At 36.5% G+C, this 25,795-nt stretch overlaps 2 protein-coding genes across 2 annotated transcripts in view; both read right to left on the bottom strand.

Annotated features, from left to right (window-relative positions):
* Positions 1-5,031, bottom strand: part of LOC127416284 (calcipressin-2-like) — an 88,665-nt gene extending 83,634 nt beyond the window's left edge. Inside the window, exon 1 of the mRNA XM_051655543.1 lies at positions 4,888-5,031. The gene's annotated coding sequence lies outside the window, so the exon portion shown is untranslated. The remainder of the gene's footprint in view (positions 1-4,887) is intronic.
* Positions 5,032-6,812: 1,781 nt separating this feature from the next.
* LOC127416283 (24-hydroxycholesterol 7-alpha-hydroxylase-like) lies at positions 6,813-25,538 on the bottom strand. Its single transcript, XM_051655540.1, has 12 exons — positions 25,256-25,538; positions 23,793-23,928; positions 23,385-23,559; positions 19,139-19,288; positions 17,584-17,677; positions 17,023-17,118; positions 16,827-16,917; positions 16,370-16,503; positions 14,431-14,526; positions 13,404-13,492; positions 9,712-9,799; positions 6,813-8,539 (listed from the first exon to the last, which is right to left on the bottom strand). The coding sequence occupies exons 1-12, from the start codon at positions 25,430-25,432 to the stop codon at positions 8,471-8,473; spliced, it is 1,395 nt and encodes a 464-aa protein (XP_051511500.1). The 5' UTR covers positions 25,433-25,538; the 3' UTR covers positions 6,813-8,470.
* Between the last annotated feature and the right edge of the window lie 257 nt (positions 25,539-25,795).

The following is a 25,795-nucleotide window of genomic DNA, read 5'->3' as shown; positions in this document are numbered from 1 at the left end:
TTATGCTTTGCAAACTTAAACATTTAGTTTTCTGTAATGTATTGAATATTGAATGTTGTTGCAAATTCTGTTGATTTAACTTTTCATCAGAGTAACGTTATCTAGCTGGCTAATATAGAGGTTTGTGAATACCTCATTTTGGAGCGTTTATGACTTCAACCATTGGTCACCCTGTTAATGCTTAGGGGCAAATTCATTAAACAGTTGCGCCACATTTGCACGTGGTATTTCAGCACAAAAACCAGTGCCTTATTCACTGACCTCCCACAATCAAGTTTAAGCAGACGTAATCAGCACTGAAATTGCACTGCATCTCGAGTATTTTAAGTCATTGTCATTCCTTTCCTCAAATCTGCAAAAATATGCCTCCTTTCTTTGTAAATTAGGCTTATTATAGATCGCGCTTCATTCACAAAAATTGTGCTGTTACCGCCAGATGACAGCAGCCGATAAAATTAATTTTATTTAAAAAAACAATAATTTTGTTGATCATATCAGCAGTAATTAATCAAATAATGATAAAATGATGGTAAATGGTCTGCACTTATATAGTGCCTTTTTTAAACATAGCGGTTCCAAAGCACTTTACACTGTGACTCATTCACCCATTCACACACACACTCACACACCAATAATGGCAGAGCTGCCATGCAAGGTGCTAGCCTGCTACTGGGGCAACTTGGGGTTCAGTGTCTTGCCCAAGGACACTTCGGCATGTGGAGTCATGTGGGCTGGGAATTTATCCGCTAACTCTGCGATTAGTGGCCAACCTTCTCTACCACCTGAGCCACAGCTGCCCCAAAAAACTAAAGAAGAAGAATGTGGAAGTGAAAGTGAAAGAGCAGATTTATAGTAAAAAAGGACTTAAATATTGATCTGTTTCTCATCCACACCTATCATATCGCTTCTGAAGATATGGATTTAACCACTAGAGTTGTGCGGATTACTTTTATGCTACCTTTATGTGCTTTTTGGACCTTCAGAGTTCCGGCCACCATTCACTTGCATTGAATGGACCAACAGAGCTGATATATTCTTCTAAAAATATTTGTTTGTGTTCTGCAGAATAAAGAAAGTCATACACATCTGGGATGGCATGAGGATGAGTACATGATGAGAGAATTTTCATTTTTGAGTGAACTAACACTTTAATACTTTTTTTAATAATTTTTTTCAGCCCGAACATCAACCATTGATCTCCCTGTTGATTCTTAGACATTTCTTTTTTTGGCCCAAACATTAACCATTGGTCACTCTGTTAATTTCTCGGCCTAAATTTCACCCATTGGTCACCTTTAAAATTGCAACTTGTGATAGTCTTGGAAGCAGCTGTTAGAATATGATGAAAATAATAAATTGTTTTTGTTTACAAAACTCATTTTGTAAATAACAACTTCTAACATTTTGTTGAAAAAAATGTCAATTATATATATATATATATATATATATATATATATATATATATATATATATATATAATTTACACATATAAAAAGATGCTACTTGTACCATTGTTTGCTTTTTGACCAGTGAAAATATTGGTTAAATATAAGTCTAAACTTCTAACCTAACAGGCCAGCAGGAAAAGAAAAATCCTTATTTTTTTGTCATCATTTAGATGAGAAACATATAGTTACACACATTTCCTATACTGTAGGTATAGCTTCCTTGTGAAACACAATCTATTTCAGCTGCTTTACTTTTAGGCCCTGCATGTCTCCTTTTATTGCTCTAAAAACATTTCACAAATTCACTCAAAATGTACTAGATGTGAGCAAGAGCTGTATTAGTATAAGTAGAGCATTTTTCACTGTACTCCCAGAAAGCATGGCATACAAACAGCTAGGAGGGGAAATTGGGAATTTAGCTTCAAGCTAATACTGTTACAATATATTTATTGTGAATTGTCCCTAAACCAATAAATAAATAAATAAATAAAATCACAGCTCGTCCTTATGACCGGTGACTAACGGAACTGGAACTGTTACCTCCCAGAACCCCACCAAGCAGATGTTAACCCCTGGCCCCGGTAACTAATGCTCCGCCACAAGATTAGGTAATGGGCTTAAAGCAGAGCCAGTCTCTTGTCAGCCCACACAAACAACAACGGCAAGTGGGCAACAGCTTGCAACCATTTCCACAGAGCTGCTCCACATGTTCTTTCTCCCCATGATCCACCCTGACAAGCCTGGTCTGATCGCCAGTGTCACATGCACTGTAAAATCTCCCACAACTGTTTTCGGATCAATAGCCCATCACCACCCACACATACTCGCTCTCTAACACACACACATGCACGTTCTCACTTTCACTCAAGGCTATAGATAGAGGCTGGAGCTGTCTGGTTCAGTCTTGCCCTGTGTAAACGTGGCTAAAAATAGGAAGAAGACTAATGAAATGCAGAGATCGCAAGGCACTTGATTAAAATGAAGGGTTCCAGACAGGGCTCCATTTAATTTACATTATCAAAATGACCGTGTTCTGAGATCCGTGTGCATAAACTATACATGAGAATGGACATGCCATAGGCACCCAACTTTATTTACACAGCTTACTTTGTCTCTAGACATCTGTGTTTTTAATTTTGGAAATGGTCTGTAAAGCCTAGACAAAAGCATCTTGTTTAACCTGAGATTTAGATGCGGTTCTCTCAATGGCATAGGCAAGGTCACTAAGCATGTGAAATATACAGTACTAACTAACTTATACAAACAAATATACTAACTTACTACATACTGTATAGAAGAATGCTCAATACAATAAACAGATTTTTCTCTATACTGTATAGAGTTTGCAAACTAAAGAGTAAATGAAAAAACAACAGTGTGAAGAAAGAATAAGGATTTTCTCTAATTGATAGTGTAATATATTGCACTCTAAAATAGGGAAAGCTCAACAGACGAATTTACAAATACTCAATAATGAGTCAGTTATTTCTTGTACAGGATGTATATCCACAACAATGGTTGGTTTTTATCTAAATCTAAGTGCCAAATATCAAACATGTGATTTTATTTTTTACAAACAGGAGACTGTTAATGCCATGAGTACAAATAATGATTAATTTAAGACAGATTATACTGTATTATGTTATGTCACATGAGTAAGTTGTTTGAGTCAAGTTGAGAAGGTTTTGAATAAAAGGTTAAAGAAAGGTTAAACTGTGTTCTCAGAACAAGAGTTTCCACGAATGTCCGGTTGGGGCAAGTGTGTCTTAAATGCTAGAAATGTATACAATTTATTAAAGGAATAGCTCACCTAAAAATGAAAAGTAATCCATAAGATTCCAGTGATTAAATCCATGACTCCAGAAGCGATGTGATAGGTGTGGGTGAGAAACAGATCAGTATTTATGGCCTTTTTTTTTTAACTATAAATCTCCACTTTCAAACAGCCCTAAGAGTTCTTCTTTTTTTGTTTTTTGTTTTTTTGTGGCTTGCAATTTTCATGCATATTGCCACCTACTGGGTAAGGACTCAAGGAGGAGAATTTATAGTAAAAAAGGACTTAAATTTTGATCTGTTTCTCACCCACACCTACCATATTTCTTCTGGAGATATGGATTTAACCACTGGAGTCATATGGATTACTTTTATACTGCCTTTATGTGCTTTTTTTAAGCTTCAAAGTTTTGGTCACCATTCACTTGCATTGTATGGAACTACAGAGCTGAAATATTTTTCTAAAAATCTTCATTTTTGTTCTGCAGAAGAAAGAAAGTCATACACATCTGGGATGGCATGAGGGTGAATAAATAATGAGAGAATTTTCATTTTTGGGTGAACTATTCCTTTAATTACAATATTTGTTGACCAAAACAATGGTTTGATATTTTTGTACATTACCTTTTATAAATTTGTTTCACTGTTTTATTTAATTGTGACAACTTACCACATATAGGTCAACATGTGTTCAATGAACGGTATCTTTTGTTCCTGGGCAAACACAGTGGAAATGTTTAATAGCTTCAAGGTATGTATAGAAAAAATTACTTTCAAAAATAAACCTACCCTGAGAAATATTCACTGGAGTTAAAAGTGTGACAACTATCCACTTTTATATTATGAAGCAAACTGAATTTGTGACAGATGCTTTAAATCTAACAATTTATCCTTTTATCTATAATGTAAGTGCTAAATGTCAAACATGTGATCATATCTGTTACAAAAAGGAGACTTTAAATACCTAGGTGGTACAAAAAAGTAGGCGACTTTGTAAAGATATATTATAGACTGCACATTTACTGGTTCAGGGGCAAAACGTAAGGTAAAGGGTAAATGTCAATCACAGTCTACTGCAACCTGTTTGCTGCATCCCTCCTTGAGTCATCACTGGAGGAGCGGTCACTCTGTCGTCATCACCTCACATTCACCTTTCTTAACCGCGCTATAAAGGTTTATATTCGTCATTACCTCTCTTCTCGATGACGAACATAACAAAAGCGTATAACGATCCATCAACCTGTTCATGCATTTGTCAATTAAGTGCGCTTTTTGCAGCGTCTGCCAAGGTCAAGGAGTGCATTTCAGAAAGTAGGCTTTACTATTATGAATTCAACAAAGCCACCATTTTTTTTTTTTTTTTTTTTTTTTTACAGCTGCTTGTTATAGAGTTCGCAAGTTTTAAGTCGCCAAAAACTCTTATGCAAAAGTGATCTATTTTAAAGTAACATGCATACAGTATCAAAGCAATGCAGAATATACTGTATGCAATACTACATTGTAAAATATATAGGCTAGTACATAAACACTATATAATATGTCAATTCTGTATTAATGTGACTCTGTCTCTCTATATGCTATTATAAACTCAGCTGCACCTGTCAATGCACTGCTGTTCAAGATGCATGACGATGTAATGTTGAAAGTCAACATGGCTTTTCGGTACCTGTGCGCGATGTGGCAGTCCGTTGTGCGTATCTTCAGCGCGCTGGCTTTGTCTCCCTCTCTCGCCTTTGTGAATCAACCTCACATTCCAGCTGCGATTCACTAATCTCTTGACGTTACTGCAGACAGCTCGAATCACCAATGACCGCCTCCTGGCATTCAAATGATGTTGGCTCAAACCACTAGTGAAATGCAGCGCGGCGGGCGCGTGAGGGATTCGGTGACCAATAGCGTTCTCCTAAAATAAATATGCAAATGACTAAAGTACGTCAGAGGTTTCGCCAGCAGTTGGATGTTGCGGCGCTGTGACACATGCAGCAGGTTGTTTTTAGTGAATGGAGTGCAGGGTAAAGCAAAGATTTCAAAAATGATTTTTATATAATTCACAAACACTTGAATGGAATAAGGAGCATGGATTGATCTGAGAGATTTATAAATTAATTGAAAGACCTTGGATAATGTAATGTTAATGGGCATCTAATAATATAGCCTAATAATAATAATAAAATGTAAAATAATAATAATAATAATAATAATAATAATAAGGCTTAAGATACTGTTAAGAAATATAAATGCATACATTCAGATTTAACAGCTGGATATTTATTACCCCCCCCCCAGCAAATATAATCATCTGTCACTCTTGCTCCATTTGAAATAATATGGGAAAAGAGGAACAGGTTGATTTGAGACATTTCCTAAATCAATAAAAGTCTTTGGATAAAGTAGTGCTTATGCGCATCTACTAATATAATGAAAGAAAAATTATTAATGTAATGCTTAAGGAAAATAAATACGAATCAGTAAATTCATGTTTAATATGGAGCTGAATGTACACTATATGGCCAAAAGTTTGTGGACACCCCCTTCTAATTAACAGATTTGGTTACTCCATTAAATCCAGTAAAGAAAAATCTTAATGTTTCTTTATGTAATGGCTTAGGCTTTGTGTGCTTCCAAATTTGTGGCAACTGTTTGGGGATAGCCCTTTTCTGTTCCAGCATGACAATGCCCCTGTGAACAAAGTGAGGTCCATAAAGAAACGGTTTACTGTGTCTGGCGTGGAAGAAATTGACTGGCCTGCACAAAGCCCAGACCTGAACCCCACTGATCACTTTTGGGGTGAACTGGAACAGCAACTATAAGTCAGTCCCCATCGACCAACAATAGTTCCTGACCTCACTGATAGCCTTGTGTCTGAATGAGAGCAAATCCCTGCAGCCATGTCACTACATACAGTATAGTGGAAAGCCTTCCCAAAAGAGTGGAAGCTGTTATTACAGCAAAGGGGGAAATTGATGCCTAAGGTTTTGAAATCAAATGTTCATCAAGCACATATGGTGTCCACAAACTTTTGGCCATATAGTGTATTTATGTACACATATATAATAATATGTAGGTTACAGATTAAAAAATAATTTATTATTGTAGAAAAGGTTAAAAACAGGGTTGATTTGACACTTTTCTAAATGCAAAATAGATGATTTCTAAATAGACCTTGGATAAAATATAGTGTTTATGAACATCTAGTAATGTAATAAATAAAAGTAATTACTTAATGCTACAGAAAAAGAATGAAGTCAGATTTAATAAGCAACAAAATGTTTTTAGTTCCCCTAAAAAGTATAAGCCTACTGTAGATATCTCTCACACTCTGTTCATTAAAAATATCGGTTACATATAAAATACCTAATATTAATTGATCATTGGGGTGGGGGTGTGGGGGTTATAAAGAGAAACAGGAATATAGAAAGAAAAGTGTCTCTCACTTATGTTTCATTTTGTTTCATCAAATCACTTTTGGGTCTAGTATCCATGTTTTACATTGGCCCTCTGAGCATCCCTGGAATGCTGTGTCTGAGGCACATGGTTGGCAAGGAAATACAAAGATAAAGAAGTTAACTTTTGAGACTTTAAAATGATGCAACAAAACTTTTTATTTGACTGAAACACAGTTAAACTCACCACTAAGGCAGTACAAAGTTGTTTGTTCTTCCAAAATGAATATGACACTAGTGATGTCATTTAATTTAATCATCATTCAGTTATGAAAAACCATTCCATTCCAACTTATGCTATATAAAGTTTTACCACAAATGCTTTCACACAGATGCAATAAAGAACTTACAGACTAAAATGCAGATGTGTTTATAGAAACAATCCTGTTCACCAATAGAGAAAAGAAGTACAGCTAAAGCAGTGTTTATAGGTGAAATAATGTGTTTACATATTTCTGCTTCACAAAAGAGAACCACCACTTAGTTATATTGTCTATAAACTTTGTCTTTACTTTGTCCTTTTCAAGTACGAGATGTTTAGCTGTAATATATGACTGTAGTCACACACTGCAACACATGAACCTTATTTTAGTTTATTTCTTACTTCCTGGATATGATAAAGTCTCTCAGTCTGGGGAGAGGAATTTCTACAACAGCGTGCTTTCTGAAATATATCGTGTCTATTATGCCATTAGTTATATATGAGGTTCAACAATACTGCAATATATGTAAGAGCAAGTATCTTAAAGGTGCACTCAGTATTTTTTACTCATTAAAACGTTTTACACAATAAGAAATTAATGGTAGGATACTTCTGAAAAAAATCTGTTTAAAATCATGTAACCATTATATCAGTAGCCTAATAAAATGGTCACCCCATGTGGCCCGCCATGTCCTGCCAAATGCTACTCATTAATTTACTCCCCTATTATCTAATACTTTCACTAATGGAATCAATTAATCAAGTGTATACTTTTAAAGGAATATACTGGGTTCAATACAAACTGCTCAATCGACAGCATTTGTGGAATACAGTTGAATACTACTAAATTTCAAATTGTCCCTTGTTCACTTCCATTGTAAGTGCCTCAACTGTAACCTAGATTTTCGCTTTTTTAAAGAAAAGGAGAGATGAGTTGAAATACATTTTTGTGGTAATAAACATTATGCCACAAATGTTGCCAATTGATTTAACCAAAGTCTATTTAGCAAGTCGGTTCACTCGGCGGACATCTTTGGAATGCTCCCAGGTGGCTATTTTTCTATGTAAACAAGAATGGGGAAAGACAGAAATATTCAAAATGTTTGGTCAAGATTACGATCAAAGAACATATTTAAAATCAGCAGTAAAATCTAACGACACTGGTATCATAAATTGTGCTTCTTTACCTCAGATTAAAAACAAAATCTTCCCGGCTTGTAAAGCTAATTCGCATGCACGTTCTCAAGTTGATTGACAGGCGATGTCTGTATCTAAAAGGTGATTGGCTCTTTTACCTGTAAGGTGGGACTTCCTTTCTACATCCGTTGACCGTTGGGCATTCCAATTTCTCCCATTCATTTTAATAGAAGTGGCCTGTCTCTACTAAATAGCCTCTGGCTTAACTTGTATTGAACCTGCAATATTCCTGTGAAAAATCTTTAGCATTTTAAGACTTTCTAGTTGTCCATGTTACTAAAAGTTTGAAATTCGCACTGATGCTTGAAACTTCTGAAGCTCACCTCGGGATTTGAACTGTGCAGCTCTTGAGTCAAGACTGACTGTCAACTCTAAAGGAGCAGCACAGTTGTCTAAATGTGAGCTTTTTATCTATGCTTGTATCTCACTGTACAGAGTCCTTCTGGCTGCTGGGTTCCCACAAGGTGCAGAGGACTCTACAAGAATCAGATACATATGACATGTTTATCAAATGAATTGACCACATAAACATGATATACAGTGGCCCCTAAAAGTATTTGGACACTTTAGCCACACTTACAATTTTTGAATTCTACACAAAATGATGCTAGACCTTTTCTCAGGACTAACTTCACTTTTTTCTAGCATTTTAGCAATTACTTTTCGCCAGCTTATTTCCACAAAAAATGAAATTTTATTTATCCCTCATTTATTTAAAAAAATGCATAAATCACAGTTGCAGTAAGCCACTTACGATGAAAGTAAATGGGGCCCGTCCATAAATAATGAAATACACGATGTTTCAGAAGTATAGCCACATGACGTAAACATTACATGTTAACAATGATTTTAGTGTGATAAAATCACTTACTAACCTTATGTGTTTGAAGTTATATCCAGTACCGGGATTTACATGGTTGTTATATTGGATAATACTTTACGCAGATAAGGTTAATAAGTGATTTTATCACACTAATATACATGTATATGTTTACATGTATTATGTTTATGTCTTGTGGCTATGCTATTGAAACAATGTGTATTTTCATGTTTCACTTCCATTGTAAACTTCCATTACTGTAACTGTGAGATTTCCTTTTTTTTTTTTTTTAATAAATGAGAGACAAGTTTTGCCACAATTGCTGTTAATTGAGCTTGTTTTGAACCCAGAACATTATTTAATAAATTGTAACAGCATTAACAAATAATTTTTTTTTCTTTGTTTTGATTGAAAATTATGCTTGTGCCATCTTTCTTCATAATAAATGCCATATGATTTGATATTTTTTGTCATATAATGCAAAACAAAATATTCACACCACTGTATTTACCAAGTTATTGTGAAAGAGGAATTTTGTTCTTTTCCCAAAGTTTACAAATATGACCATACAGTGGATCAGTGCATGGTTCTGATCTAGATTCAATGTTCGTTGGTGGGCAAAACCAACCAAGCTATTTTTGGTCTGCCTGAGAATTACAAGGGTAAATAGCAGGAAGGTGCTTAAGCATTAAAATGGGCTGTTGTTGGGTAAATACTGCCATAGGAACACATCTGGAAATTATTAACCTAATGCCTACTTTAAAGCAATCTCTTTCAAGGCTTATTTACTATTCTGCATTGAACATTACTCTTTCTCAGGCCACTTACCGGTTTAGGTACTGGATCCAACAAGGTGAATTCAAACTTGTAGAGAATCAGGGCCACAAACATATGCAATTCCATTATGGCGTACCACCTGTTGATGCAAAAAAACAAACAAGTGGTTCTTATTAGCACTTTTTTTTTCGTTTGTTCTTTTTCATTAAGAGAATTTCTAGACGGAAACTCAACGCTCTGAAGTGCTTATCATTTGACAAGTCTACTTCAATAGCACTGTGTGTATTAGTATTCTGACAGAATGCTGCACGCAGTCTAGCTGCCATTGCACCACTCCCTTGAGTGCTACTGAACACTGGGAAAACATTGGGAGAAATTGCAGGCAGAAAGGCAAAAAGCAAATGAATGTGGTTCTGGCAAACTCCAGCTATATTCAAAGCCATGTCATTCTGAACTAGTGGCTCAAGGTGGTTTGGGTGGTCAGAGAAATACCAGATGCATACAGTGCAATTTGAAATAAAGGAATAGTTCACCAAAATATGAAAATTCTGTTTTCCAAGACATGAAAATTAAATCTATGGAACAGAACAGACCAGAACAGTCAAAATGCACTAAAAACCTTCTCCAATCTTCACCATTTGCTCACTGTTGCATCTCAAAAAAGTAATCCACTACAAATGTACTAATTCAATAAAATACTACTTAATTCAAAAAGTAATCAGATTACCAATTACTTGACTTGTATGTTTTAACTGGAAAAGTAATTAAATTACAGCAACTAATTATTTTATAATCGGATTACACCAAAAACTGTATTTGATGTCATAGACATCCATCCTGCACCACAGGCACTATATTTGATTTCCGTGCTAAGCGAAGGGGAAGATTTTCAGTGACTACCAACTTTAATTTCTGTCTGCTCATCACACAAAGCTATCTTATAGACTTCAGAAGAAGACAGCGCACAAGTTACATGGACTAGTTTTATGGTGCTTTTGTAGTGGTTTTTGTCCTTTTGGAGCTTGACAGCCCCCGGACCCCATCCACTTTCATTGTATTGAAGAGTGCGGTATGAACATTCTTCAAAACATCTCTTTTTTTTTTTTTTTTTTCACACAAGATATTTCTTATCCTAAGTCATATAGGTTTGGAATGATATAAGGGTGAGTAAATTAGGACAGAATTTTCATTTTTGGGTGAACTATTCCTTCAAGTGATAAAAAACAAAAAACAAGGTTCCTAAATGAGATAGAGAAATAAGGGGAGGTAATAAAACAATATTGGGCACAGAAGCAGGGCGAGAGGGGCTTGTCATGTTTCTTGAAATAATCAGCCCAAATAACCTTGAAGGCTGTGACTCATTGAGGGGCACTGTCTCAGTGACGCAAGTAGCCAATTTCCTAAAATTATCCAAAATCAAATAAGATTGGAGGAGGAAATTGAAAGACATGGGTGTGCCATACGCAGAGTAGTAATTTATGGACACGTCCAGCTAAGGGATCTATACAAGCCTGAGTGATCATTACAGCGGCTTCCACTAAGAATCAGCTTTCATTTCTTATGCCAATGCGATATTTGGATGCAGGAGGTTGGTAGGCATGCAATATGCAATGGATTTCTCACAATGACATGTGAAATTATCCTAGAGAGTATAAAGCTCACTTATGTTCTTATATAAATGCTGCTATTATGGATAATGCAAAAATAAGTGTATAAAGTAGATGATGAAGAAGAGCTTCCATGATCGAGTAAGGCCTGCAACATTCATCCCTCTCTCTCCCTCCCTCCCTCTCTCCCTCTCTCTCTCTCTCTCTCTCTCTCTCTCTCCCTTTTTCTCTCTTTCTACATATCTCTTGCTCTCTTGTTTCCTTTACCCTTCCAGATATTTCCCAGACTGATGTATGTAGAGCATAGCAGCATTTGTGGAGGGGCTGTGTACAGGCTCTAGAAAAGGTCACTGGACTGTGCCTATGCTTTTGATCTTCCTGTGCAGCTGGGAATGTTCTGCCAATCTTTATATGGCTCTATTAACGTCATACTGACCACGGCTGCACTCTCCCCAGGGCCAGCATGATGTCATCAGCAAGGCCTCAAAGGGCTGAGAAATTTTAGGGCCAAGCATGCTCGGCTCAGCATACAACAGCACCTTGGATCCACTGTATTTCAACATGGCACTAAACCAGGAATGGAGCCATACTATCAGTTTATTGCAACTCAGACTTATTGCAAATGCTGTTGAAAGTATCGTAATTCAAATCATGCATCTTCAGAGGTAAAGTCTCTACAAATTGTATATGTTTTGTACCAATTTGGAACTTTTTGTCCCAGATTTTTTGTAAATAACCTAAAGGAATTGACATTCTAAGCAAAAGAGCCGAAGGGTAAAACATGGAACGCTGCAGCTTGTGTCATTTGCTATAGGCCACGTACAAGCCACAGCTTTCCTGTTAGAGGCCAAAGACACTCATCCCAATTATTCTGCTAGAGGGCAAAGGTACCCTCTAACCCTTCCACTGGAGGGCAAAAATGACCCCAAATCTCCTTTTGGAAGGGAAAGATACCACCAAACATCCTGCTAGAGGGCAAAAACAGCCTCCAAAGCACGCTCAAACTTACCAAGTTCCGGGTTTAATATAAGTTTAGCTCAGTTAACAGCATTTTTGGTATAATGTTAATTTCCACAAAAAATTATTTTGACTCGTCCCTCATTTATTAAAAAAACATGCAAAAATCACAGTTACAGTTAGGCACTTATAATGGAAGTGAAAGGGGCCAGTCCTTTAACAATTAAAATACACACTCAAAAGCCCGCGAAATGTAAACATTAAAAATGTTAAGACGATTTTAGTGTGATAAAATCGCTTACTAACCTCACCTGTGTAAATGTATTTCCAATATTACAACTTTGTTGCCATGGCAACAAAACTCTGTAATCCTAGTTTTGGATATAACTTCACACAGATAAGGTTAGTAAGTGATTTTGTCACATGTTAACAAGTATTATGTTTACATCTTGTAGTTATACTTTTGAAACGGTGTGTATTTTAGCGTTTATGGATTGGTCCCATTTACTTCCATTTGTAAGTGCCTTACTGTAACTTTTTCTTTAATACATTAAAGATGAGTCGAAATTATTTTTTGTGGTAATAATTCCACAAATGCTGTTGATTGAACTTAGCTTATATTGAACCCAGAACATTCCTTTAATAAACATCCATGCAACCAGCAAACCTTAAAGCTGAAGCGCTAGCGCTGCTAATGTCACCCATTACGTAATTGCAAAAAAAATTGCTTTCAAACAGGTTTCAAGAACACTTCCCTGTCTTCCATTGTTTGGCCAAAGAGATAGCCCTGCTCCAAACTCAAGCCAGTGGTTTAGCCAATGCTGCTACTATATGTCTGGCTGGTCGGGATACTTAAACAGCAATACTTTGAATAGCGCCACAGAGCCACAGTGTTTTTAAGTAAAATTGACCTAAACTTAGAGTTATCTGTCTTTATTACGCTTGGATAGGAGAAAGTATTTTTACATTGAAAAAAATTAAACACTTCAGTTTAATAATGGGTTAGATGTGCAAGGCCCTAATATCCTGAACTGCATGCATAAATTATGCTATAAGTTCAATTGAACAACAAATGGAAAGTTCAGTAAAGTTCAAGTCAAAAGACAGCTGTCCAGGAAAAAAAGAACCAATGATGACTACATGAAGATTATTTTGTACAAACACAAGAGTTTTTCTAACCTTCCTGGGCACTGATTTTTCCCCCCTCCAAATGCCACAAACCCTTCCAAGAAGACATTCTTTTCTAAATCTGCCTTTTCCCATCGTTCCTGTGGGAAGAAAATTTTCATTAAAAATAATCTACTCAGGCGAGGGCCTGTCCAAAATAGACCCTTTGAGCTTGTCCTCCACTCCAAGGTTTAATTTAATAAAAATACATATTTACAGTAATCTCTGGATGACTCCTTATGTAATGTCCATCTGTTCACAAATGCAGCATTATTATGTGCATATACTATATTAATAATTGGTCTGTGGTTAACATCAACAATTCAAAGTCAAGTTCAAACATTTGTATAAATTTCCAATGCATGAGACCATGGAATGTCCATTTAGATAGCAACCGAAGACATTCAGTGTGTAAAATGTTTAGATTCCATTTAGGAAAAAAAAAGTGAAAAGTGAGCGCACTCTTTGATTTAAATTAAAGTGCATTTCCACAGTGAAGGAGAAGTTTTTTTTTTAAGCAGACAATTTAATCATGTAGATGTAGGGCTGATCCAATGTCTGTGAGCTGAGCTATTTCCTTCAAGACATTAGTATATTGCATTATTAGACAGAAGTGTAATGGAATCTCTATAGGCATTTGCCGGAAGGTTAATTGTGAAGATAACTGTCAGGCTTTCCTAACACACATACAGACCTATTATTCTTGTTTTAATGGAGCACAGCTGGACTTTTCAAGCGCACTTTACAGCTTTCCAGACAAAATGGAAGAAGGAACTTTTATTAAAGGAAAATACCAATAAAACAGATACCAATTGAATACCAATCTTTGATACCTCATAGAGCAAAACAAAATAAAGAGGCTCCTCAAACAATGTACAGGAACATTTAATAGTAAAGCACTTTACCTGTCGAAAAAAAGCTATTCTGAGCATGTGTCTTGTGTTTGTTGTAATGTGGTTTATTGTGGAATTTGTGTTAACCTCTTCCTGTGGCTGAGGTCATACAGAACATGTTAGAATGACAAGTTGGAGTTACTCACAGGTTTGAAATCCTCCGGGTCTGGGAAAAGCTTGGGGTTTCGGTGAGCCCAATAAGGAGACAACATTAACATGTCTCCTGGTGGAATAATGTAATTCTGTAAGAAGAAAACACACACACACACACACATATTTGTTTTCATCACAGTGGGGACTTCTATTCCAATGACTTCTAATGATGTTTTCATATGCAAGTCCCACACACCTCACAATTTATATGCATTTACATTAATTTAGTATGTTTATTAGGTCATTTTTTTTATCACAATGTAGATGATTTTAGATTTGTCCTCATTATATATAAACTGTATATGTATATACAGTATATAATATACTTTATATGGTAACACTTTACAATAAGGTTTCATTTGTTAATATTAGTTAACAACAGATAACAAACTAACTGTGAACAATGCTTTTACAGCATTTATTAATCTACATTTATTAATAATTAACATTAGTTAATGCACTATGAACTAACAATGTAACTAACTAATATATATATATATATATATATATATATATATACACACACACACTGATCATAAACAACATTAAAACCACCTGCCTAATATTGTGTAGGTCCCCCTCGTGCCGCCAAAACAGCGCCAACCCACATCTCAGAATAGAATTCTGAGATACTATTCTTCTCACCACAATTGTACAGAGCAGTTATCTGAGTTACCGTAGACTTTGTCAGTTTGAACCAGTCTGGCCATTCTCTGTTGACCTCTCTCATCAACAAGGCATTTCCATCCGCAGAACTGCCTCTCACTGGATGTTTTTTGTTTTTGGCACCATTCTGAGTAAATTCTAGAGACTGTAGTGTGTGAAAATCCCAGGAGATCAGCAGTTACAGAAATACTCAAATCAGCCCGTCTGGCACCAACAATCATCCATGTGATTATCTAATCAGCCAATCATGTGGCAGCAGTGCAGTGCATAAAATCATTCAGATATGGGTCAGGAGCTTCAGTTAATGTTCACATCAACCATCAGAACGGGGAAAAAAATGTATCTCAGCGAATTAGACTGTGGCATGTCAGTTGGTGCCAGATGGGCTGGTTTGAGTATTTCTGTAACTGCTGATCTCCTGGGATTTCATGCACAACAGTCTCTAGAGTCTATAGAGAATGGTATGAAAAACAAAAAAGAACCAGTGAGCAGCGGGTCTGTGGACGAAAACGCCTTGTTGATGGAGAGGTCAACGGAGAATGGCCAGACTGGTTCGAGCTGAAAGCAAAGTGACAGTAAACCAAATAAACACGCATTACAACAGTGCTATGCAGAAAAGCATTTCTGAATGTACAACAGCAGCTGAAGACCCTTCCGGGTACTATTTAATATTATAATATTTAATACTGTCAGTATCGTCTCAACTGGAAATTCAAATCATCCTTATATTTTTTATTATTGGGGGAATAGTTAAGGTTTGTCAGTAGTATTTATAATTAGTTTTAAATAAAAACTTTAGAAGTTTATGGTATGCCTTCATTTAGATTTCAAGGTAAACGTATGCATACTCACACACATACTGTACATAAACAGTTTTTTTCATCCATAAGAAATCCTAGTAATGTTTGCTTTGTTCATTGTAGCCTGTGTGAATCCAAAGGTAGATCTAAATGAATTAAAAACATTCAGTCCTATCTGACATATAGATTGGTGAAGACTTTATGTAGTATTTATACTGTACATTCCAGTTGATGGTCAGCATATACAGTAGTCTAAAAGCTCTTTTTTGTGCTGTTATAAACACACTACCATTAACTACACTTATGGAATACCACTTTAAGATTGAAATCTTAGATTTTGTCTTTCAGTTGTACATGATTTATAACATATGAGGGTGTTGTTGTTATGTACTACATGCTATAATATTTTTTCTGCATAAATCTGAGATGAATAAAGTTATACACTGAATAATGTTTCACAGCTGACCTGTAATTTGAGAGGTCGCACTACTTTACGAGTAATAGCTCCGGGGGCCCTCAGCCGAATGGCTTCCATGATACACCACTTCACATATGGCATCTGCTGTAAATCATCTATGGTTACCTTTGTCTTCTTCTTGTCTTAAATGCAAAACAGACACACACACACACTATGGTTACTAAAGCCTCAAGTACAATTCATGTGTTTTAAAGAGAAGTGAGGACCCTCACGTCGTTCCAAACCCGTGTGACTTTATTTCTTCAGCAGAACAAAAAAATGAGATGTAAGGCAGAATGTTAGGGACCGACAGCCTCGGAAAAATTTCAAGCATTACAAGTATTTGACGTGACTACTGAATCATACTGAGCGAACAGCAGTGCAGAATTCATATCAAGCAGGGGGAGAAGAAAGTTAAAAAACACAGTTTTGATTAAACAGCCAATGAAAACACAAGATTGTTTACCTTGGTTACTGAGGGCAGCACTGATCTGATCCATAGCAATTTTATACGTTACAGGATTGGACAAAATAAAAGAAATGGCCCAAAATGTTATCTAGAATAAAGAAGTTTAGTGAGAGTAAGCAACATTGCATAAAGCTGGAATAACTGCATTCTGGATTAACATACTGAATCCAATTGACATGAACTTTTCACTTACTGGTATAGCATTTGCCAGGGAAGCCCAAAGCATAAGTACACCATAATTGGGCAGATATTTGTCTGTTATTGATGTAGCAAGGTGCTGTAGTAAAGTCTAAGGAGATAAAAAAAAAAAAAGAAAAATGATATTTTTAGTTTTGTATTACAATATTAAATAATGGCCTTAATATTATGCTGATTCAGGCATAATACATGTACATAATACATCAAAACTAAGTTTCACATTATAGTCATAAGACTCAGAAGCCTTTGGGGAACATCATATTGAACTGTATTTGGCTCCCTCTGTTGGTTAAGACATTTTAAAAAACAGTGGCCTACCATAAAAATTATTTGCCATTTAATCTCCATACTATTTGTTTCAAATTAAACACTGTTTGGAGAGTGATGTAGTTAACAGTTACAGTACAAACACTCCAGATAGCGCTTGATGTTTGTTTTATGTTCATTTGTTGAAATGTAAAACAACTATTTAACATTTTACTCAATAGCTTTATTATTTATTTACTTACTTAATTTGCCACTAGGCATTTAGTATGGTTTACCTACAGTATATTACCTTTTCACCATTCTCACTGTAAAGGGTCTCTTCTGATTTGATAATCATATTTCTCAGCAAAGAAATGAGCCATTGCTTTGAATTTGCCCATTCCCTGTTTAAGACACAGGAAATAGATGTTTTGAATGTACATCAACAGTAAAGCTACAGTCCATTATCTTTAACTTGTGATTGCACTATCTTGGCCAGAGGTTTTCAAACTTTTTACTTTTTAGAGTTTTCAGACTTTCCCATGTTGTAGGTAATGTAGGCCTACTGTCCATCATACTTTTGCCGTTTTTGTCCAATCTTTGTTTCATCTGAGTAGCGATTCATTAGCGAGTCAAATTTGTTTAATTCTAGTGAATCAATTAATCAATGGGCTCTATTTTCGTGAGTGCTCAAAGCGCAGCGCTACTCGCTATGACCACGTGCAACGTCTTATCAAATTTTCTAGAGAGCTCTAATTCTAAAAGAGCAGTTTGCGTGCCAGTGCAAAGCGCAAATGGGCATGGGTGGGAGTGTTTGCGCTATTGTGGGTGTAGGCGCACAAACTGTGGGTGTACGTAGGCCTAAATGAAGTGGGTAAAGCGCAATTTGCTATTGTCCTGTGAAATAGGTCGTTGCGCTAAGACGTTTCAGTACCACCTATTAACTCTTAAAATTCAGTTCCTGCATTTGATTCCACCAGCAGGTGGTAATAAAGTTCATGTCCAAATTCTGAACGTAAAGAACATCAAATAATGTCCCCGACAATCGCAATTTTTCAGGGGTAATCGCTTGAGTTTTGTAGAGGCCTTTCTAGGGGTCATGGTTTATTTTTTCAATTATTTTTATTGTTATGTTTATATGTATTATTATTGTATATTTACAATTGTATTTGTGATTTAATTTGTAGCCTACTTGTTATTTTCCACCTGTTGCTGAGACTGATTTTTAAGTCACTGCAAAAGGGGCCGGTGAAGGAAGGAGAGACTAAAATGTTTGAATTGGGTATGTTTTTGTACCACTACATTATTTTGTCAGTAGATGAAAATTATTAATAATATTTACATTCCCAATAATTTAACTGAGTGTACATCCAAATTCAGAAGAGAATCACGTGTCTATAAATGGATGCCGTTAATGCACATTTTCTATTCTTCTAATTCATTGCATACAGTCCATTTACACTACCAACTTCTTATGAATGTGCTGTCTTTGTTTATATTGCTGGTAATTCACACGGTATGGACTAGCCTATAATAGGATGCAGACAGTGGAAATCCCAGAGAAGAACCTCAGAATTAAATTGCGCTTTATCCAGCCCATTTGCACATTGCGTGGGCAATTTAAGACTTAGCGCATGCTTGCACGAAAATACCAAAATTTCATGGCCATGCCACTGACTTAACACTGCGCTTAACTCTAGCGCTTTTAAAATAGGGCCCCAATGACTTTCTCATAACCATTAAAAATGTTAATTTTTCACCACCTACTGGCTGAAAGTGTAATTTGTAGAAATGGTGACTGAACAAATCTAAATTAATCATTTAACAAAGAAAGGGCAGTCATTGGAGCAATAACACTCACGCACTTCAAGAACATTTCTGGGAGCTGGGATCCATACTCAAATCCATCATCATATTTTGTGAATTTTTCCAGGAACTCCTGTTTGGTAAAGGCACAGCTGGGGGAGTTACACTTGCCTAGTAAGTTGCTCATCACTGCTGGATACATAACACTCCTGGAAACAAGGGGTATGTTTTTTCATCTAGTCCAGTTTTGAAGAAATAACAATAACAAATAAAAAGTTACTCTTTTTATGATTTTGGAATTTATGATACTACAACAAGATTTTAAAGACATTTGTCCATTAATGAAAATTAATAGTATAATATATTATAAACTCAGCAAAAAAAAAAAAAAAAAAAAAAAAAAAAAATGTCGCTTTTTCAGGACACTGTATTTTAAAGATAATTTTGTAAAAATCCAAATAACTTCACAGATCTTTATTGTAAAGTGTTTAAACAATGTTTTCCATGCTTGTTCTATGAACCATAAACAATTAATGAACATGCACCTGTGGAACAGTCATTAAGACACTAACAGCTTACAGACGGTAGGCAATTAAGGTAACAGTAATAAAAACTTAGGACACTAAAGAGACCTTTCTACTGACTCTGAAAAACACCAAAAGAACTACGTGTAACAACATCAGCACAGGATCGGTACATCCGAATATCACACCTGCAGGACAGGTACAGGATGGCAACAACAACTGCCCGTGTTACACCAGGAATGCACAATCCCTCCATCAGTGCTCAGACTGTCTGCAATAGGCTGAGAGAGGCTGGACTGAGGGCTTGTAGGCCTGTTGTAAGGCAGGTCCTTACTAGACATCACTGGAAACAACGTCGCCTATGGGTACAAACACACCGTCACTGGACCAGACAGGACTGGCAAAAAGTGCTCTTCACTGAGGAGTTGCGGTTTTGTCTCAACAGGGGTGATGGTCGGACTCGCGTTTATCGTCGAAGGAATGAGCGTTACACCGAGGCCTGTACTCTGGAGCAGGATCGATTTGGAGGTGGAGGGTCCGTCATGGTCTGGGGTGGTGTGTCACAACATCATCAAACCGAGCTTGTTGTCATTGCAGGCAATCTCAATGCTGTGCGTTACAGGGAAGACTTCCTCCTCCCTAATATGGTACCCTTCCTGCAGGCTCATCCTGACATGACCCTCCAGCATGACAATGCACCAGCCATACTGCTCATTCTGTGTGTGATTTTCTGCAAGACAGGAATGTTAGTGTTCCGCCATGGCCAGCGAAGAGCCCGGATCTTAATCCCATTGAGCACGTCTGGGACCTGTTGGATCGGAGGGTGAGGGCTAGGGCCATTCCCCCCAGAATGTCCGGGAACTTGCAAGTGCCTTGGTGGAAGAGTGGGGTAACATCTCACAGCATGAACTGGCAAATCCCCCCCAGGGACATATTATTCCAGTTCTGTTAGTCACATGTCTGTGAAACTTGTTCAGTTTATGTCTTAGATGTTGAATCTTTTTATGTTCATACAAATATTTACATGTTAAATTTGCTGAAAATAAAAGCAGTTGAAAGTGAGAGGACGTTTCTTTTTTTGCTGAGTTTATTTTATATTTGAGCATACACAATCAATGCAATATTTGCATGAAATTATAATAGTGCCATGATAATAATCATTTACAATTATGTGGTCTCAGGATGCAAACACAAAATGCGTAATAATTAAAGCAATCAATATTCCACACATAGGTCAATCTGGTCAATCCAGGTCTAGGTCACAGATTTAGATAAGGTAAATAACAAAGTCTAAGTACTATAAATAGTCAGTTTGCAAGACTAACTTAACTTAAAGGCTAACTTAAAGGCACACAATTTCCAATTTATATGTTAAAAGTGAAGTTTGCAACCAATGGCACCCAGAAGGAGTGATCTGGAAACATTAATTATGAATGGTAAAAACAGTTAGTAGGGTCCAAGCACTGAATGTGCTGAGACCCTATTGTTCTTCGAAGTATTATTATGACTATTTTCAAGGTTTTGGGGGCTTTTGGAGCACTTAACATGCTCAAAAAAAAACTTTTTGTACACACGTCAGAGTCGTCGGCCTTTAGGGCTTGGCAAAAGTTCATACATGGACGTGTAGAGGCGGCTCTGTAGCACCTTTTGAGCTACAGTCATCAAGCCAGACAACTTTCGCGATGACAGTCATAAGCTCTGCTCAACAGGAAGTTGGCCATTTTGGATTGTTTGCTCTGGAATTTGAAATACTCCTCCTAGGGGATTCATGTTACAGGTATCAAATGTGGGTGACATCATGCCAAGACATTGACAATGCTAAAGTACACACAGATTTTTGATATATATCGAATTATGTTGCCATGGTGACACGATAAATTAACATTAAAAAAATGGGAAACAGGAAGTGTCACATATCTTCTGAGTGCATCATGTGATTTACATCAAAATTGAGCTGTATGTTTGGCCTTGAGGGCTGATCACATTGATGTGGCTATTGTGGGTCACGGTTGTAGTGCCACCAACTGGCGGAAGGAAGTGTGGCACTTTTAACAGACTTTGAAATATTTATCTTATGTTTACCTGAATTGATGAATGAAATGAATCATGTCAAGACAGTGCAGATTTCAAATTCTGAAGGGATTCTTGATATCTTAAGTAGTGTTGCCATGGCAACGCATTAAATGTCATTATTCCTTATTATGTATATTCACAAGTTTTTGAGGTACTTATGCTTGAATTTTCATGAATTTTGCACACACATCAGAGCTGTCGGCCATTAGGCCTGGGATAAACACATGGGTGTGGCTGGGGAGCTCTGTAGTGCCACCTTTTGACAAAAGTGGTGGGGTCAGTTTCTTCTATGGTCACCAAACTTGCTACATATATTTTTCTCATCAAGCCAGACAACTTTCAAAATTATAGTCATTAGCTCCACCCAACAGGAAGTTGGCCATTTTGGATTTAATGTGCATTTTTTTTAAATTGCAGGCCCTGAACTTTTGAATTCTCCTCCTAGAGGATTCATGTGACTGTCACCAAATTTAGGCAGCCTTATGCCAATAAAATGCTAAATTGCGAATGGATTTTTGATATATCGAACGGTGTTGCCATGGCGAGGCAATAAATAAAGGGCAAAAATGTGAAACAGGAAGTTCCTTATATATTCTGTGTGCATTGTATGATTTTGATAAATCCAGCTGTATGTTTGTTTATGGGGGGGCTGATCACATTTATGTGGCTATTATTGGTCACAGTCACAGTGCCACCAACTGGCAACAGGAAGTATGGCACTATTAACAGATTTTGAAATAGCCCTCTTATGTTAGATGAATTGCTTCAAAATTCTTTAGAATAAAATCAAGATATTTGATATCTTAAATACTGTTTCCATGGCAACACATTAATTGTTATTATTCCTTTCTTCCTATATTTGGGTGTTTTTGAGGCACTTGGCATACTTAAAATTTCATGAAATTTTGCACACACATCAGAGTCATCGACCATTAGAACTGGGCAAAAGTTCACAAATGGGCGTGTAGGGGGGCTCTATAAAACCCCCTTTAAAATAGGCATGTAACGGGGTCTCTGTAGCACCCCCATATTCACCTACAGTCACCAAAATTGGTACATATATAGTTCTCATCAAGCTGGACAACTTTTTTAATAAAAGTTATTAGCTCCACCCAACAGGAAATCAGTCATTTTGGATTTTTTGAATATCGCAGTCTCTGAACTTTTAAATACTCCTCCTAGGGTATTCATGAGACTGTCACCACATTTAGAAAACATTATGCCAAGACATTGAAGGTGCTAAATTGTGAACAAACTTTTGATATATCGAATGGTGTTGCCATGGCAATGCATTAAATTAATGGCGAAAAATGCCTCCTATATTCTGTGTGCAATGTGTGATTTAGATTGGGTCACGGTCATAACACCACCATTGGCAGCAGGATGTGTGGCTCTTACAACAGACTTTAAAATAGTCCTCTTATATTTACCCAGATTGCTTCAAAATTGTTTAGAATATTGTCAAATGCCAAATGCATGTGTCCACCTTGCATTGTATTCCGAAAGCCATCTGGTGGAAATGGACCCATGGTGATTGGGCCCATCATTGCTGCTTGCAGCTATATTTATTTTTGCAATTCTGGTGGTGCTGGGTGGAACAGAAATTGCACACTTCACTTTTGCTGCACAATGCATGGAAGGCATGTCTACTGTTTTCCAAGGTGAACGTTAGCACAATCTAAATAATTGATGAGAGAAAAGACTATACTTGATTAGCTCATTTAGTTGGCCAGACCCATTGTTTCCAAGGATCTCCAACTGGTCATTAAATTCTTCACACAGATGGCTGGAGAGCACTGCTGTGTTGCCTGGAGTCAGTCTGTTCTTTATTATGGCTAAACAGGCCGGATGGCACTTATAGAAACTCTCTTTGCTGATAGAAGCTGGACAAGAACCCAAACAAGCATAAAATGAGTAACTTGATCACATTTTCACATACTGCAGTATTGATGATGTTCAATTATCAGAACTGATGGAAGAAAGCCATTCAAGAACAGGTATAAATCATTTATTTAAGCCTGTTCGTTTAATAACTTGCTAGAGGACTGCAAATACTGTATAGTAACACACACATGCTGTATATCACTAATTGTTGATCAGATTTATTATACTGTACCTGTGTTGTGAACAGGCTCTTGTACTCCTTGTTCAAAATTAACATCTTTGGATGTGAAAAAAGCTCGGAAGTCCTCATTTAAAGTTACAAATGTCAGTCTCTTTCCAGCTGCTATTACTGTGAAAACTGGTCCATGCTACAGGAAAATGGAAAAAACAGACATTTAGATTTAGAACAATAATATTTTATTATTGTGATTTGAAATAAACATTTAAATTAAATCTAAAATGAAGGTGCAAATTCAATGAATAACAAAAAAAAAATAAAAATTATAAATAAAAATAAAAAACTTGTTTTTTTATGTACAGTTACATGGCATTCTTTGAAGTACCTTGGAGTACTATGTAAATACCATAATACATAAGTATGGTAATCATTTAATACCATAGTATATATATCAAAGTGCCATAGGCCTACCACCACAGTACTTTTTTTAATAAGGATAGTCACAGTGACCAATAAAAACCTGTAGGCTTGAACGCATGGCGTGTGAACCTTTGTTTTGGCAAAAAAAAAAAAAAAAAAGGAAAATCACTAAATTTCTGCTCAACTGCTCATTCATCAAAATCCCTCATTAGTTCCCATGCTTTCACAAAACCAGCACAGCAGTCCCCAAAACAAAAGCGGTGTCAAAAAAGGCCACTGTGTGCAGTGCCCTAGTTGCATAAATTAATAGTGTTGAACTCTTTAAGTATGGCACAAATTAAAAAACAGAACAACAATTTGGCCATAGTGCTCCAGCACAGTGACTGGGTAATATTTTCTGTGTCCGTATGTAAACTGTTTCACCACACACTCAGATATGAAAACTGAACTTTTTGGAGGAAGCACATGTAGTAAATAAATTTGCATGTATGTTGTAAATGAACTTGCATGGCAAAGCACAGAGGATATTTCTTTAATGTTTAGTTTAAAACCTGAGGGTGAATTATTCTAATATAGATTATATTGATTATATTAATATTGAGCTGCCAACTTTAAGAGAAACCATTTGATCAACCATAACATTATATTGAAAAAATATATATATTTTGTAATCACAATTCTGACAAATAAATGATCACTTAAATACTGTAGGTGAGTGCAACAGGTTCAGAAGAATTGGCAGGGGAGGAGCTGGACTTCTGAACTTCAAACCATTGGCAGATCAACACAACGTGATTCAGTAATACATGTAGATGTATAGTAAATTGACATCACCTTTCCACAGACTGTATTATTTGTATTAATGAGATGCATAATTTGGAGCAAACAGTGACTTTGCAACCTGTTAAGTATAATTTCTGTTAATCATACTGTTAATGTTATGGGGGAAATGTTGAAAACTCTAAACATTTCACTATATATTCTATACTTCATGTACTATAGGCTATATTTTTGCAAATGCAAATGTCATGCAACAAATCATATAAATGTACTGTTATGATTCTTCATGGAGACAGTTTCTGAATGGGCAAACTTACTTTGGCTCTGGCTTGCTGAATGAAATGCAAAGGCGCTTTGCCAAATTCAAAGGCAGCACCAAACCAAGGTATCCATCCTCTTATGCATGGAGGAGCACTAGGATGATTTTTACCAAAGAGAAGATGAAAAGAAATAATCACAAAAGTTACAGAAAGAATTAGGGTAATCCATTCCATCGTAGCTCAGAACAAAGCCTTTAGATGCACGAGCCACACGCATTCACGAGTCTGAGTGAGAGAGGGGTTCCTGATGACAAATGTGATAACACTGGGTCGCGTGGCATCCATGACTCCCTCATTCCAAACTGGTGGTATGACACTTACCCCTCCCACAATAGCGCTTACCCCTCCCACTAACAACACAAGCCTCTCTTACCACAACACAAACCCCTCCTATCACAACTCTAACTACTCCCACTACTAACATGAACCCTCCCATCAGAACGCTAACCCCTCCCACATGACGACAGGTGCTAGTCTAGTGCTACTTGTGCAGAGAACCTTCAAATCAGCAAACTAAAACGTGGTGCAAATTCATTT

This window comes from Myxocyprinus asiaticus, chromosome 25, assembly GCF_019703515.2.
Source record: "Myxocyprinus asiaticus isolate MX2 ecotype Aquarium Trade chromosome 25, UBuf_Myxa_2, whole genome shotgun sequence".
Lineage (NCBI taxonomy): Eukaryota > Metazoa > Chordata > Actinopteri > Cypriniformes > Catostomidae > Myxocyprinus > Myxocyprinus asiaticus.
This window is presented reverse-complemented; position numbering and strand designations above follow the sequence as displayed.